General features: G+C 43.7%; 1 protein-coding gene across 1 annotated transcript; it reads left to right on the top strand.

The window, feature by feature from the left end:
* Positions 1-510: 510 nt before the first annotated feature.
* LOC132712333 (major histocompatibility complex class I-related protein 1-like) lies at positions 511-8,025 on the top strand. The gene is made up of 3 exons (XM_087885328.1): positions 511-2,630; positions 4,370-4,560; positions 7,660-8,025. Exons 1-3 carry the CDS (start codon positions 2,251-2,253, stop codon positions 7,974-7,976), a joined length of 888 nt encoding a protein of 295 aa, XP_087741454.1. The 5' UTR covers positions 511-2,250; the 3' UTR covers positions 7,977-8,025.
* Positions 8,026-16,854: the final 8,829 nt, after the last annotated feature.

Below are 16,854 nucleotides of genomic sequence, written 5' to 3'. Positions count from 1 at the left end.
GCCTGCAATTACTGCAAGTTCGAATCTCACCAGGCTCGAGGTTGACTCAGCCTCCCATCCTTTCTAAGGTAGGTAAATTGAGGACCCAGTTTGTGGGGGGCAATAAGCTGACTTTGTATGAATATACAAAAGTATGAAGGCTATTGCTTAACGCATTGTAAGCCGCCCTGAGTCTCCGGAGAAGGGCGGCATATAAATCAAATTTAATATATATATAATGCCTTTGTAAGGCCACACTTGGAATATTGCATCCAGTTTTGGTCGCCACGGTGTAAAAAAGATGTGGAGACTCTAGAAAGAGTGCAGAGAAGAGCAACAAAGATGATTAGGGGTGTTGCAATCATCTTGGTGGGCTCCTCATGAGTAGTCCAGATTAGAGAAGACACAGGGACAGGTGTTTCTCGGGATGAGAGAGCAAAGCACAAAGCCCCGCAATCTCTTTTATTAGCAATCAAAGTACAGCGTCATCAAAAGGCGTTATTATGGCTACACGTCTCATATTACATACATGAAAAAGGAAAGCATCCATATATTTTCCATATAGGTTTCACATTCTACAATATTACAGTAAATCACGTGAATTCTAGGAAAGCGATACCTAAGGTAAAAACAAAACTTAACTCTTGCTATGTTATCATATTTGGCTTCGTTCCCAGCATATTCTTCTGTTAGCTGAGAGGCCCATCTCCCCGTTATCAGAGGTTACCTCAGTCCTCAGGAATGTTCTACAAGGAGATGTCTATGCTATGCAAACACAGCCTATGTTCTACAATATTATGAACAAAGAGAGAACGAATAGGGCCCTTCAGTGATCATCCAGCTGAACCTGCTTTTTCTACTCAGATTATTTCGGTGCCAAGCTCCGTACACGTGTCCAACCAGCTAGACTGGTCTACACATATACTATGGCCACCTGATTCCCACATAGGGGACTGGAGGCTAAAACATATGAAGAACGGTTGCTGGAACTGGGTATGTCTAGTTTAATGAAAAGAAGGACTAGGGGCAGTGGTGGGATTCAGCCAGTTCGCACCACTTCGGGAGAACCGTTTTTTTTGTTTTGTTTTGTTTTTTAATTTGATTTATATGCCACCCTTCTCCGGAGACTCAGGGCGGCTTACAATGTGCTCAGCAATAGCCTTCATACTTTTGTATATTTATACAAAGTCAGCTTATTGCTCCCACAACTGGGTCCTCAATTTACCTACCTTAGAAAGGATGGAAGGCTGAGTCAACCTTGAGCCTGGGGAGATTTGAACTTACAGTAATTGCAGGCAGCTGGTCTTAATAACCAGCTTAATAACAGGGTGCCTTAGACCACTGTACTACCAAGGCTCTTAAAGTTTGAGCAGTTTGGTGAACTGGTTGTTGGAAGAAATCATTTGGGCAGAGAACCGGTTGTTAAATTATTTGAATCCCACCACTGACTAGGGGTGACATGATAGCATTGCTCCTTTTTTAGCCTTTTTTAGCTTTTTAAATTGTCAAATGGGTTTTAGTTTCAATGTTTTAAATTTGGGGCCACAGTTATATAATTCTTTTAATAATTTTAAATTTTGTATTGGTATGTGTTTTAGTTCTGGCTGTGCACCGCCCTGAGTCCACTAGGAGAAGGGTGGGATATAAATTGAATAAAATAAATAAATAAATAAAATATCTCAGGGGCTGCCAAGAAGAAGAGGGAGTCAAGCTATTCTCCAAAGCCCCTGAGGGCAGGACAAGAAGCAATGGGTGGAAACTAATCAAGGAGAGAAGCAACTTAGAACTAAGGAGAAAATTCCTGACAGTTAGAACAATTCATCAATGGAACAACTTGCCTCCAGAAGTTATGGATGCTCCAACACTGGAAGTTTTAAAGAAGAGATTTGTACAACCATTTGTCTGAAGTGGTGTAGGGTTTCCTACCTAAGCAGGGGGTTGGACTAGAAGACCTCCAAGGTCCCTGCCATCTCTGTTATTCTGTGAAGATGCAGATGCAGGAATGAGTAAGATGTATTGGGGCGAAGCAATTTTAAGTGCCAATTATGTGGTCAGTCCTGTCCCAGGTCCATCAGTTCCCTACAATTGGCAAGGGAGTTGTGATCTGAGTCAGGCGCACAAGCAGGTGGCTGAGAATCCCAAGAGTCCAGGCAAGGTGGGAGTGGGATCTGAACCAGATGTGGGCCTGCCCAGATGTTTTTAAGCTCAGCCAATGGATGCTGAGGCTTCTCCTCCAAGTAGAGGAGAAAGAGGGCAACCCAGTTGTTGGAGATGCTCAGCGATAATAAAATGTCGGAGGGGACGGAGTGTAGACTTCTTAATTCTACCCTTCTTCTTCCTCCCTCTCCAGGCTCTCTCACACACTCCCTGTGCTACTTCTACCTGCAACTCTCAGAGCCCAGCCAGGGGCCACCTCAGTCCTTCATCAGAGGCTACTTGGATGACCAGCCCATCGCTCGCTTTGACAGCCTCACCAGGAAGATGGAGCCTCTGGTGCCCTGGATGGAGGGGGTGGAAAACCAGACCTTCCTGGCCCCCGAGTGGGTTTTCAGGACTGACCAGGAGAAGTTATCAAAACAGGACCACCATGCTGGAGGTGAGCAAAGGCAGTGCCACATTTGGCCTCCAATGTGGCAGCATGGAAGCTTCTGGTGCTAATACGGAGTTTTTACTTGGAGTTGGGGACTTTCTGGAACGTTGACAATATGCATGCATTACATCCCCTGCTTTGCAAAGGAAAGACACAAACCAGTAGTGGGTTGCTCCCGGTTCTGTCCGGTTCTTTAGAACTGGTAGTAAAAGTGGCGGGAGGCTCCGCCCACCCGCCCGGATGTCATAATTGACGATCTGCACATGTGCAGAAGCATGCACGCATGAGCGAAGCTGTTGAGGGTAAATTGCCCTCTGCAGAGCACAGTGGTATACCAGGCAGCGTTGCAACACAGATACTTCCAAACTCTGAACGTTTTAGTAAAAAGAATAGTCTTTACTGTGATAGTTCAAACAAAGCTTCTCGTAAACAAAGATAAAGCTTTCAATACAAAACATTGTTGCTTACATTTCTAGTTCCGTAACTCCGACACAATATCTCTCAGCAATAAACATCACGAGTAGGAGTGAGCAGTATCAGCAAAGCATAAGCGACATGCGAAGAAAAAAGGGGGAAGGGGGAATTGCTGAGCTTACTGCCTTCCTTATATTCCGTTTCAACCAATTACTCAATTAGTTACTTTACAGTAGTTAAAGTCATAGTACACATTTTTGATATATTGTCTACCCAAATGTAGACAATACCCGTTGCGAACTGGTAGTAAATGTCAGGGCATTGATTAATCCCATGTTTGGCTCTGGGACAAATCACCCTGGTTTAATGAGGATGGATCGAGGCTTATTCCTTGTTGCAATATTCTGAAAAGAAAAACCCGAAGAAAAGTTCTCTAATAAAACTCATTTATTTGTTATAAAGAAAATAAAACACCTCACTAACTGAGAAAAGTAATTGCTACATTTTTGAAATAGCTTTTGCCGGCTATTTCTCAGCCAGACCTTTTTGGCAAGAGAACAAAGGAAGGAGTGTGAATGAAGGAATGTAAAGGAATGTGGGTGGATGCACATGCGTAGTAGTTTCTGATAACAATTCTTGGCAAGGTACGGAAAGTCTGATAGTCCAGAAATAATTGGCTCAGCTGGTAAATAAAATAACGCAGTGACAGTAAAGGTAAGTAGAACCCACCCCTGACACAAACACACGCACAAACTGAATTTTCTCTCTCACCTGGAAATTCTTCATGGCTTGACCCCACCCAGATTATGCTCTCTGAACCCAAAAACATGTTCCTCCATGTGGGATAAAGAGGGGAAGGATGGAGAGATTGGTCAGATAAGGGCAAGACCCCTTGCCTGAGACTTCTTAATTTATTGTATTTATTTATTGGTTCGATTTACATGCCGCCCTTCTCCGGAGACTCAGGGCGGCTTACAATGCGTTAAGCAATAGCCTTCATACTTTTGTATATACCTGCTTAGTAGGGCTTTCGCCCCCACCCCCAAGCGGTGTTCTTTTTTATACCAAGTCCATAATCCAGGTCCTCATTTTACCTACCTCGAAAGGATGGAAGGCTGAGTCAACCTTGAGCCTGGTGAGATTTGAACTTGCAGTAATTGCAGGCAACTGGTGCTACTTAATAGCACTTTAATCTGCTGCGCCACCAAAGCTCTTATCTTAATGGTCCTTCTGGAGGGGAGGGGGGCTGAGGAGAGGACTCCTGAGCCCTTCTCATCCACCCTTCTCTGGGTCTCTCTCAGGGCTTCATATCTGGCAGGTGATTTTGGGCTGTGAGCTCAGGGAAAATGGGAGCAAAGGAGGGTTTTTGCACTATGGCTCCAACAGGTGGGACTTCATCAGCTTCAAGAATAAGACCCACAGATTGGGGGCAGCTCAGCCCCAGGTCGAGAATGTCAAGCTGAAGTGGAAGGAGGATCCAGGGTGGTCAGAGAAAGTGAAAGTCTTCCTGGAGGAGAGCTGCATTGAGGGGCTGCAGAGATACCTGTCCTACGGGAAGGAGGCTCTGCAGAGGCCAGGTGAGTGGCAAAGGGGGATCTCCACTGAGCATGTTTCTATAGGCTCCTCCTCCCCATATTATTTCTTCCCTATATAGCCAGGCCACCCTTTGTAGAAAAAGGTCAGGCAGTATCCCACATCACAGAAGGAAAATAATCTTCAATGCCCCCCCCAAAAAATAAGGACTTCAAAGTCAAAGACATTACCCGAGTAAGAAATTAATGCTGAAGGTCTCGTTCTATTTCCATGAGAAAATCTTGCAAAACAAAAGAAACTAACATTGGATCAGAACAAAAAGATAAGTTTGTCCCTTATTTCTATATGGATTGAGTTGAGTAGATAGAGTTGAGTAGAGTAGAGTAGAGTAGAGTAGAGTAGATAGAGTAGAGTACAGTACAGTACAGTACAGTAGATAGAGTTGAGTAGAGTAGAGTAGACTAGAGTAAATAGAGTTGAGTAGTGTAGAGTAGATAGAGTAGAGTAGATAGAGTTGAGTAGAGTAAAATAGATAGATTTGAATAGAGTAGAGTAGAGTAGATAGAGTTGAGTAGAGTAGAGTAGATAGAATTGAGTAGAGTTGAGTTGAGTACAGTAGAGTTGAGTAGAGTTGAATAGAGTAGAGTAATGTAGATAGAGTTGAGTAGAGTAGAGTAGAGTAGAGTAGAGTTTATTAGAGTAGAGTAGAGTAGATAGAGTTGAGTAGAGTACAGTAGATAGAGTTGAGTAGAGTAGAGTAGACTAGAGTAAATAGAGTTGAGTAGTGTAGAGTAGATAGAGTAGAGTAGAGTAGATAGAGTTGAGTAGAGTAAAAGATTTGAATAGAGTAGAGTAGAGTAGATAGAGTTGAGTAGAGTAGAGTAGATAGAATTGAGTAGAGTTGAGTTGAGTACAGTAGAGTTGAGTAGAGTTGAATAGAGTAGAGTAAAGTAGATAGAGTTGAGTAGAGTAGAGTAAAGTAGATAGAGTTGAGTAGAGTAGAGTAGAGTAGAGTAGAGTAGAGTAGAGTAGAGATCTATCAGGTATCAGATAACCTCAGGGCCTCTGCAGCCAGGCCACCCATGTCCCAACACCTGCCTCATTGCGGCAGAACTGGCAGCCACGTGCAGCAGGAGCCCACGTTGCTGCTGGCCCACTTCTGCTTGCTCGCGGCCACAACAGAGCAGGAAGCTGAGCGATGTGTTGGGGCCATGGCCCTGAGAGAAGGCAGGTGTCGAGGCGTGGGTGGCCTGGATGTGGGGGCCCTGAGGTAAGCTGGTTTGGGGCTCCTGGAGCAGCTCCATCCCCCCTGCTTTGTGATGACGAGCAAGCAGAAGTGTATATGGAAAAAAGTAAGATACCCTGAAAATAATCCCTGTTAAGGATATACTGGGCTCATAACCAATGTTGTGGGTTATTGAGCAGAGTACCCTTTTAGTTTACGCACGAAAGCGACTGAGAATGATTGTGGATAATAAAAGTTAACATACAAACAAACTGGTTTTTTTTATTATTATTTTACTTTTAGGGAAAATGCAAAATCATAGTCCAAAAACATTCCAAGTCATTTTTTAAAAAAAATTTGATTTATATGCCGCCCTTCTCCGGAGACTCAGGGCGGCTTACAAGGCGTTAAGCAACAGCTTTCATCCTTTTGTATATTTATACAAAGTCAGCTTATTGCCCCCACAAACTGGGTCCTCAATTTACCTACCTTAGAAAGGATGGAAGGCTGAGTCAACCTTGAGCCTGGGGAGATTCGAACCTGCAGTAATTGCAGGCAGCTGGATGATAATAACAGGCTATTAGTCTGCTGCGCCACCAGGCTCATTCACATATAAAGTGAGATAAAGATCAGTCCAGGGATATTTTCATATTTAAAGCCTTCTTACCAGTTGTAGAAAAATACAATAAAACAGATCTTCTTTAGTTTCAATCAGGAACACAGTTCAATATAAAAACAGTCAATAAATATTAGAAAAACAATAAGTAGCCATGATCAAGCAATGATCATGCTGAGAGATCAAATATAGAATTACAGCATATCAGCAGGTAAAATGGTATAGTGTCCACACAAACCATAATTCAGCTCTCCTTAAGTACATTGGCTACAGAGCTCAGCCAATCAGGAGGCATGATCAGTGGTGGGTTCCTCCCGGTTCGGTCCGGTTCGGCCGAGCCGGTAACGGTGACAATATGACGTCACCGAACCGGTTCTCCCATCCCCCGCCCTCCCACCCCCCCCACCCCCACATGTTATTCTTACCTTTTATTTGGTCCCACCCCCCAATCTATTGCTGCCTCCTGAGTCCCAGCTGATGACTAGAGGGAAAAAAACTGTTTAAACTTTTTTAGTTTTTAATGGTTATTAATTGATTAGTTTTAATTTGTTAATGGGTTTTAATTCGCACTGTTTTAATTCGGGCCAAAGTATATAATTCTTTTAATTAATTTTAAATTTTGTATTGTTATGTATTTTAGTTTTGGCTGTGCACCGCCCTGAGTCCACTAGGAGAAGGGCGGTATATAAATTGAATAAATAAATAAATAAAATAAATAAACTCTTGCCGCGGGGCTTCAAAGGGCCGTCCTACAGCTGATCAGTGTTAAAAGCAAACAAATGAGTCGGGTTGTAAGTGCGAGGACTGGTCGTAAGTGCGAGGACCTTCCAGAAATGACTCTGACCAGCTAGCCACGCCCACCTAGTCACATGACCTCCAAGCCACACCCACAAAATAAGCCACGCCCACAGAACCGGTAGTAAAAAAATTTAGAATCCACCCCGAGCGTGATGATGCAACACAGTTTTTAAAGCTACATAATACTTTTAGCTACAAACACACAATGTTGGTTGATATATTTCTTGACCAACCAGTTGGGCAATAACAATTCCCTAACAACCCCTACTGCTTATTTTAGGGCCCCAAAAGAAAATAAGACCCGGTCTTATTTTCGGGAAAACATGGGTGTCTTTCAAAGCTAAATCTAAAGAGCTTCAATGCCCCATCTTTGAGGTTCTCCCAGGTTCAAGCATGGAGGAGGGAGCAGTGGGGGAGGAGGGCCAAATGAGGCCTTACCTGTTATTAAATCATCTTGACAGAAATATTAGACATTCCAGGAATGTAGCGTTGCTGTTTCTGCAGAGCCCCCGGCGGGGAAAGTGACTCGTAAAATGGTTAATAACAGCCTGGAGATCCTCATCTGCCAGGCCTATGGCTTCTACCCCAAGGAGATCCAGGCCACCTGGTGGAGGAAAAGAGAGGTCTGGAAGTACGAGACCCTCCGTAGGAACGTGGCCCCCAACTCAGACGGGACCTATTATGTCTGGCTCAGCACTGAAATCAACCCCAAGGAGAGGAGCCATTTTCGGTGTCACTTGGAGCATAAGGGCTTGCAGGAGCCCCTGGTCTTGGCTTGGAAGGAGGAAACAGGTGAGAGACTGAGGGGTTGTGATGTGTAGAAGTCGATTTTTCACCAGTGTCGGAAAGAGTGGGGAGAAGAAAGTCTTCTGCTGCACCCTCTCAAGTTCTCAGGTGGAGAGCAGCAAATGGGACGTGCATAAGCACACCAGCGTTCTACCGTCTCTGTCCTACTGTCCCCATTTATATGTACTCATTTTATACGTTTATGGCTATGTTTTGCTTATTTTTTATCCATTTACGTGTCCATGTTTACGTCTATACCAGGGGTCAGCAACCTGCGGCTTTGGAGCCACATGTGGCTCTTTCATCCCTCTGCTGTGGCTCCTTGTCGCTGGTTGGCTCCACAATTGATAGGGCTTTTGGTTAGGACAGGTAGAGGAAAAAGGATGCCATGCTAGGAGGAGACTCTATGGTGGGGGAAGCGGACTTCCGGTCAGGGGTGAAATGCTCCCGGTTCGGACCGGATCGCGCGATCCGGTAGCGATGGCAGCAGATGGTTCGGAGAACTGGTAGCAAAAATCCCTGCTCACTCCCCCACCATGCTCAGCTGAGTCGCATGATCATCAGAGGCTTTTTTTTTTACTTTTAAAAGCATTTTTTCTACAACCTCTTTCGACGAAAAAATGCTTTTAAAAGTAAAAAAAAAAAAGCCTCTGATGATCGTGCGGCTCAGCTGGGATCATTAGAGGCTTTTCAAAGCATTTTTTTCTGCAACCCCTTGGCCGAAGAGGTGGTAAAAAAAATGCTTTGAAAAGTCTCTGACGATCCCAGCTGAGTTGCCTGATTGGCAGAGGCTTTTCAAAGCATTAGAAAAAATGCTTTGAAAAGTTAAAAAAAAATAGTTGGCCACGCACACCTAGGCACATTAACCCACCACCACCAAGCCACGCCCACAGAACCAGTAGTAACAAATTTTACATTTCACCCCTGCTTCCGGTCGGCTCCAGAATTGAATGGGGGGCTTCCAGTTAGGACCTTTATGGCTCTTTGAGTGTTTGAGGTTGCGAAGCCTGGTCTATACTGATACTGTTTCCTTGTGCTTATTGACAAATAATTAGAATAAATAAATAAATAAATAAATAAATAAATAAATAAATAAATAAATAAATAAAGTCAGTCCTACATTTAGTGATGGGAGAGAAGGGATTTCTGACAGGGAAGTTACAGTACAAATGGTAACTTTTTTAACAGAGTAACAGAGTTGGAAAGGAGAGAAAAAGTCAAAACATACGATACATGATAAATCATCATCTTAATCATAATCATAATCATAAGATCATTTTAGCCATTATGTATCCACTGCAGGATGAAGGCCACTCCCACATGTTTCCAACCCATATGGTCCTGAGGTGTTTTTTTTTTTTGTTTTTTTTTTTGCCAATTGGGCCCGCAACACTTGCTGATGTCGTTGATCCATCTTGTTTTAGATCTCTTTCATGGACGCTAGATACATATGGTATATGGTATATGATGATATATAATACATGACACGATTGTATTTGTTGGAAACACATGGAAGAGGCTTTCATCCTGCAGTGGATAGACAATAGTTGGTTCTAGAACTAAGGAGAACTTTCTTGACATTTAGGAGTTAGTTAGAGGTTGGTTCTAGAACTAAGAACTTTCCTGACAGTTAGAAGTTGGTTCTAAGAAGCTTATCTGGATCCGTTCCAGTCGGGCTTCAGGCCTGGGTACAGCATGGAAACGGCATTGGTCGCATTGGTTGATGATCTCTGGAGGGCTCGGGACAGGGGTTGCTCCTCTGTCCTGGTTCTATTAGACCTCTCAGCGGCTTTTGATACCATCGACCATGGTATCATGCTGCACCGGTTGGAAGAGTTAGGGGTGGGGGACACCATGTTGCGGTGGTTCTCCTCCTTTCTCTCCGACCGGTCGCAGTTTGTGTTGATGGGGAGCCAGAAGTCGACCCAGAGGCTCCTTGTATGTGGGGTGCCACAAGGGTTGGTCCTCTCGCCCCTTCTGTTCAACATTTATGTGAAGCCGCTGGGTGAGATCATCCGTGGTTTCGGGGTGAAGTACCATCAGTACGCTGATGACACTCAGCTGTACATCTCCACCCTGGATCACCCCAATGATGCCCTTGAAGTGATGTCCCGGTGCCTGGAGGATGTACGGATCTGGATGGGGAGAAACAGACTCAGGCTCAACCCATCCAAGACCGGATGGCTGTGGTTTCTGACGTCCCGATATAGTCAGTTGGTGCCATCACTGACTATTGGGGGTGAGTCGTTGGCCTCCACGGAGAGGGCTCGCAATTTGGGTTTTAGAACAGCACTTGACGGCTGTGGCTGGGAGACTTTTTATCAGGTTCGCCTGATTTGCCAGTTGCGTCCCTTTCTGGATCAGGACTTGTTAAGTACAGTCACTCATGCCCTCGTCACTTCCCGCCTGGACTACTGCAATGCTCTCTACATGGGGCTCCCCTTGAGGAGCACCCAGAGGCTCAGCTGGTCCAGAATGCGGCCACGTGGGTGGTTATGGGAGTGATGTGGTGCTCCATGTGACCTCCCCTCCTGCGCGAGCTGCACTGGCTCCCGGTGGTCTTCCAGGTGCGCTTCAAGGTTTTGGTCACCTCCTTTACAGCGCTCCATGGCTTAGGACCGGGATATCTATGAGACCGCCTTCTGCCACCAGTAGCCTCTCACCGACCAGTACGCACCCATAGAGAGGGGCTCCTCAGGGTGCCATCGGTCAAACAGTGTCGACTGGCAGTCCCCAGGGGGAGAGCCTTCTCTGTTGGGGCACCTGCCATCTGGAACGAGCTCCCTCCGGAGATATGGAGGATCCCGGCTTTCCGCCGTGCCCTCAAAACATTCCTTTTCCAGCAGGGTGGCCTGGCCTAACTTCTCTTTTAAATTGCTTTTAAATTTTAAATTTGTCTTATAAATTGGGGTGTTTTAAATTTGTTTTCTGGGCCAAAGTATTTAATATGTTTTAAATGGTTTTTTAACGTTTGTACTATGTGTATTTTATTTTTTGGCTGTTCACCGCCCTAAGTCCTTCGGGATGGTATATAAATTTAATTAATAATAATAATAATAATAATAATAATAATAATAATAATAATAATAATAATAATAGAACTAAGGAGAACTTTCCTGACAGGAGTTAGTTAGAGGCTGGTTCTAGAACTAAGAACTTTCCTGACAGAAGTTAGTTCTAGAACTAAGGAGAACTTTCCTGACAGGAGTTAGTTATTTTATTTTTTATTTTATTTTATTAAATTTCTATACCGCCCTTCTCCCGAAGGACTCAGGGCGGTGAACAGCCACAAGATAAAACACATAAATACAAAAATTTAAAATAAATTAAAAACGAATTAAATAATTTGGCTGAATTTAAAATACCCCATAATTTAAAAACAAATTAAAATTTACATTTAAAAAGGGGAGAAGATTTAGGCCAGGCCAGCTTGATGAAATAAAAAAGTCTTAGTTAGAGACTTAGAGACCAGTTAGAGGCTGGTTCTAGAACTAAGAACTTTCCTGACAGTTAGAAGTTGGTTCTAGAACTAAGGAGAACTTTCCTGACAGTTAGGAGTTAGAGAGTTAGCTTCTTTCATGTGGGAGCACAGCCTGGAGGCCAGTGCGGGTTGGGAAATGTTCTCTTGCTGAGTATCTCCCCATCAGGGACCCCAGCCTTTGTCTAATCAGAAGTTCTGAATTTCTCCTCCTTTAGTTACAATGTGGTGGATCCCTGTGGCAATTGTGGCTGCCATAAACGTGGGACTTTGGATTCTCTTCCTGAGATGTGAGTGAAACACCAACCTCTGATGACCACCCCTGTGTCTTTCTGAGCCAATGTGGACTCTTCTCCAGGAATTCCTCTCTCCGGGAAGGACCAGGAGGAGTCTACGTGGAGGAGAATTGCAAACCTTTCTCTTCTTTGGCTGTTTCTTCTTTGACCTGTTGAGGTTGCAGTGGGGGGGGGGAAAGAGAGATCTAAGGGGTGGAGAATAAACACACCTCCCTGATATAAAATTGGGGATGGGGCGGGTTGACTTCTCCATTTTCTCTCCTTGCAGCACAAGGCATCCTATGGCAGCTGGAGGCCCCAGAAGGCTCCGGAAGGCGCTCTGCCAAAAAGACACAGCCAAGAAAGAAAACAGCAGTGCTTCAAAAGGTGGAACTCCTGAACAGGGCAGTTAGAGACTATTCAATCTAACCAGGACTGAATATTAGAATCAGAATGGAGTTGGAAGGGAACTTGGAGGTCTTCTAGTCCAGCCCGCTGCTCAAGCAGGAGATCCTACACCATTTCAGACAAGTGGCTGTCCAGTCGCTTCTTAAAAACCTCCAGTGATGAAGCGCCCACGATGTTTGAACACAAGCTTTCCACTGGTTAATTTTCCTCATTATTAGGATTCCTTAACCTGCAGGTTGCTTCTCTCCTTGATTAGTTTCCCTCCATTGCTTCTTCTCTTGCCTTTTGGTCCTTTGGAAAATAAATTGAGCCCCTCCTCTTTTTGGCAGCCTCTCAAATATTGGAATACTGCTATCATTTTTTCCCCCATCCCCTCTTTTCTCTAGACTGGCCAAATCCAAATCTTGCAACCGTTCTTCATAGGAATTTTTTCTCCAGGCCTTCAATCATCTTAGTTGCTCTTCTTTACATTTTTTCTAAAGTCTCAACGCTTTTTTTTGCAATGTGGTGTCCAAACCTGGATGCAGTATTCCAGGTGTGTTATAAAGGCTGTACTTTATAAAGCTGTATTAATTACTACACGTTATTTGGATTCTATGTCTCTGTTTATACAACCAAGGATCGTATCAGCTTTTTTGGCTGCCGCCACACACTGCTGACTTGGCCAAAGCAGGAGTCACAGAGTCTGAAGAGAAGAAACCAGGGTGGCATAGCCCATGGGGAGGTCAGCATCCCTCTTCCAGTCTCCTGGAATCTCAGAAAGTGCAGCATTTGTATTTCTAATGTGGGTGGGTAGGTAGGTAGGTAGGTAGGTAGGTAGGTAGCAGAGGTGGGTTTCAGTAGGTTCTGACCAGTTCTGGAGAACCGGTAGCGGAAATTTCGAGTAGTTCAGAGAACCGGTAAATACCACCTCTGACTGGTCCCGCCTCCATCTATTCTCTGCCTCCTGAGTCCCAGCTGATCGGGAGGAAATGGGGATTTTGCAGTAACCTTCCCCTGGAGTGGGGAGGGAATGGAGATTTTACAGTATCCTTCTCCTGCCATCCCCAAGCCACTCCCACCAAGCCATGCCATGCCATGCCATGCCCACCAAGCCACGCCCACAGAACTAGTAGTAAAAAAAATTGAATCCCACCACTGGAGATAGATAGATAGATAGATAGATAGATAGATAGATAGATAGATAGATCCAGATTCTCTTTTCCTTCTTAGTCTCTGTCAGAGAAATTAATGAAGGTGCTAACTAGGCTATCTCTAGATTTTTTAAAAAATGAAACTACTTAACAAGGTATACAAATTGTTATTGAAATTCAGTCAAAAACACGAATGGTTCTCTCAGTTGGCTTGAGGTTACAATGGGGGAATTTCACACTAGAGGTGGTTGATGGACTCCCATATATTCTCATCCTTTCCTCCCCCCCACTTTGGTGATAACTTGCATCTTATTGCAATTGTAATGTGATTTTATACATTTCTATATATATTTATGGTTTCATTTTAATGTTGTGAGCCGCCCGGAGTTGCCTTGCGACAACTCTGGACGGCAGAGAAACTTAATAAATGGGTAAAAAATAAAATTAAGGATTACTTATTTGTTAAATTTACATTTAGCTCTCGACTTATGATGTCAATTTTTTTTCTAAAATAAAAATAATGAAATTTTGATTTGGGGATTTGATGATTAGCTATGTTTTGATTATACACTGCTCAAAAAAATAAAGGGAACACAAGCAGAAGACATCCGAGATCTGAATGAATGAAATAGCCTTATTAAATACTTTGTTCGTTACATACAGTAGTTTTGGGTTCCCTTTAGTTGTTTGAGCAGTGTATAAACTACTGTATGTAAAGAACAAAGTATTTAATAAGGCTATTTCATTCATTCAGATCTCGAATGTCTTCTGCTTGTGTTCCCTTTATTTTTTTGAGCAGTATATATTGTACAATGTGCATTATTGGAGTTTAATACATTTTATTTTAGGTTCTAGGGTATTTGTTTAAAGTGCAGGATGTTTTATTATAAATAGCTGACCATAGAAATATCTAGTAATATTAGGTGTATTTGTGTTGATGTTATAATGCATTTATAGGTTATGCATTTTGTTTAGACTAAGAGACTATGATATTATATATTGTTATGATTTAATTGTGTATATCTGTATCTTTTATATTTTTATATTTTAGTTTTGTGTCTGTTAAAACAAGTGCATACTAAAAAAAGTACAAGAATTTTGTAATTGTATCTATCTCCAAAAAAGTTGTAAGTTTTTTTTCTGTTCTTTTTCACGATGTTTTAAAAGTTATTTTAAAATTTGTCCCTGTTGTTTCCGTACGCCACTTTTCTCTTTTTGTTGTATTTTTGTATGTTAACTGGGTTTGGGTTTTTTTTGAAACTTAATAAAATTCTTTTTTTTAATTCATGTTTTGTAAATTTAAAAGCTATTTTAGAACAGCTGTAGAAATACTATTTGAAAGAAAGGGTGAGGATCAATCAGCTCCTCAAGAATGAAGAAGCAATCAGCTAACAAAATTCCTAAGGAAATGCTACTATTGGCTACCATTACACCAGAGGTGGGTTTCAGCAGGTTCTCACCAGTTCTGGAGAACTGGTAGCGGAAATTTTGAGTAGTTCAGAGAAAAAGTAAAAATAGTAGTAAAAAAAGTAATAAAAAAAGTAGTAAAAATTCTGACTGGTCCTGCCCCCATCTATTCTCTGCCTCCCAAGTCCCAGCTGATTGGGAGGAAATGGGGATTTTGCAGTAACCTTGCCCTGGAGTGGGGAGGGAATGGAGATTTACAGTATCCTTCCCCTGCTACATCCACCAAACCATGCCACGCCCACCAAGCCACGCCCACAGAACCGGTAGTAAAAAATTTTGAATCGCACCACTGCATTATACACATCTAAAAAGATCAGTCAAGAATGAAACTAATTGGCATTCACTGGGGAAGCAAACCAAAAGTACACATAAACTGGGTGAAACCCGGCTTAATAGCAGTGACTGTGAGAGGGATCTTGGAGTCTTAGTGGACAACCAGCTAAATATCAGCCAGCAGTGTGCAGCGGCAGCCAAAAAAGCCAATGCAATCCTAAATTGCATTAGCAGAGGGATACAATCAAGATCAAAGGAGATACTAATACCACTCTATAAAGCCTTAGTAAGACCACACTTAGAATACTACATCTAGTTTTGATCACCATGCTACAAAAAAGATATTTAGATTCTAGAAAGAGTTCAGAGAAGACCAACAAACATGATTAGGGGCCTGGAGGCTAAAACATATGAAGAATGGTTACAGGAACTGGGAATGGCTAGACTAATGAAGAGAAGGACCACGAGTGAGGGGCTGCCACAGAGAGGAAGGGGTCAAGCTGTTTTCCAAGGCACCTGAAGGCCAGACAAGGAATAATGGATGGAAACTGACCAAGCAGAGATTCAACCTAGAAATAAGGAGAAATTTCCTGACAGAACAATCAACCCATGGAACAGAAGTTGCCTTCAGAAGTTGTGGGAGCTTCATCACTGGAGGCTTTCAAGAACAGACTGGACTGCCACCTGTCAGGAATGTTGTAGGGTCTCTTGCTTGGGCAGGGGATTAAACTAGATGACCAACAAAGTCTCTTCCAACTCTGTTATTCTGTTAAATCACAAGTCACAGTCACAACATCATGCTTAACTGTTGGCTACCATTGTTACAAACATCCTAAAAAGATTAGTCAAGTATGACTAATTTTCGTTCACTGGGGAAGCCAGCAGGAAATCACAAGTCACAGTCATGAAATCACGCTTAACGGTTGGCAGGAGATGGTACAGAAAGTCAATTTGGCTCTGATGGAATTAGACCATATAGCAGGGATGGCTAACGTTTTTTGCCATCGCGTGCCAGGAAAGGGGGGTGGGGGAGGTTCGCATGAGCGTGTGCCCATACCCATAATTCTATGTGCCCCGCCCCATGCATGCATGCATGATGCCCCCCCCCCGTGCTGGCATGCAATGGCCCAGTAGGAGTCTCTGGAGGCTGGGGACAGCAAAAAACATCACTTCCTGTCCAACAGGAAGTTGGGAAATGGGCCATTTTGGGCCTCTGGAGAAACTCCAAGAGGGTGGGGAAGGCTGTTTTCGCCCTCCCCAGATGCATAGAGAGGATCTGGAGCCAGGTGAGAAAGAAAAACAGGCCTCCCCGCCCCCAGGCCCTCCGGAGGCAGGAAACAGCCTGTTTCCCTACTTCTGATTTTCGGACCCCAGAAGGTCCGAAAATCAGCTGGCCGGCACACGCATGTGCACCAGAGCTGAGCTGGCATGCCAGGTGACATGGTTCCACATGCCACCTGTGGCATGCGTGCCATAGGTTTGCCATCACGGCCATATAGCTACCACACACACAACAGCCCAAAGCACAGAGACACTCCCTGACGTTGGGTTCCAGCATGAGTCCAAAAGCTTGGAAGACAAAACCTCTGGTCCCGGTGACCGACCCAGATTGGATTCTGCAACATTATCCTGGGGCATGTGTAATTCGCTTTCCTTCCTGACGGAACGAGGCTAGATTCTGATACCTCTAGGTCAGAATAACACAGGGAGTGCCAGGAGGAGCCCAGAAATGGAAGAGGATGAAGGGCAGAATTGGGGGGGAAGGAGTCTGCAGCTCCAGCTCCTCCCTCACTGCTATTGTGAAAAGCAATTCTCCAACAGGAAGACCCACTGTCTGCTTTACTTTGGAGGATTTCCAGTCGTGAGGCTCACCTGGAAA

This window comes from Pantherophis guttatus, chromosome 2 (genome assembly GCF_059756535.1).
Source record: "Pantherophis guttatus breed Tessera chromosome 2, ASM5975653v1, whole genome shotgun sequence".
NCBI classification, from domain to species: Eukaryota; Metazoa; Chordata; class Lepidosauria; order Squamata; family Colubridae; genus Pantherophis; species Pantherophis guttatus.
Note: the sequence above shows the minus strand (reverse complement) of the source record. Positions and strands in the feature narration are given on the sequence as shown.

Bases quoted from the DNA above. Each gene is read 5' to 3' on its own strand.
- LOC132712333 (XM_087885328.1), top strand. From the start codon at position 2,251: ATGCTCAGCGATAATAAAATGTCGGAGGGGACGGAGTGTAGACTTCTT. The intron at 2,631-4,369 runs GTGCTAATACGG...TGGCTCCAACAG, and splicing joins TGGCAGCATGGAAGCTTCTG to GTGGGACTTCATCAGCTTCA. The intron at 4,561-7,659 runs GTGAGTGGCAAA...CTGTTTCTGCAG, and splicing joins GGAGGCTCTGCAGAGGCCAG to AGCCCCCGGCGGGGAAAGTG.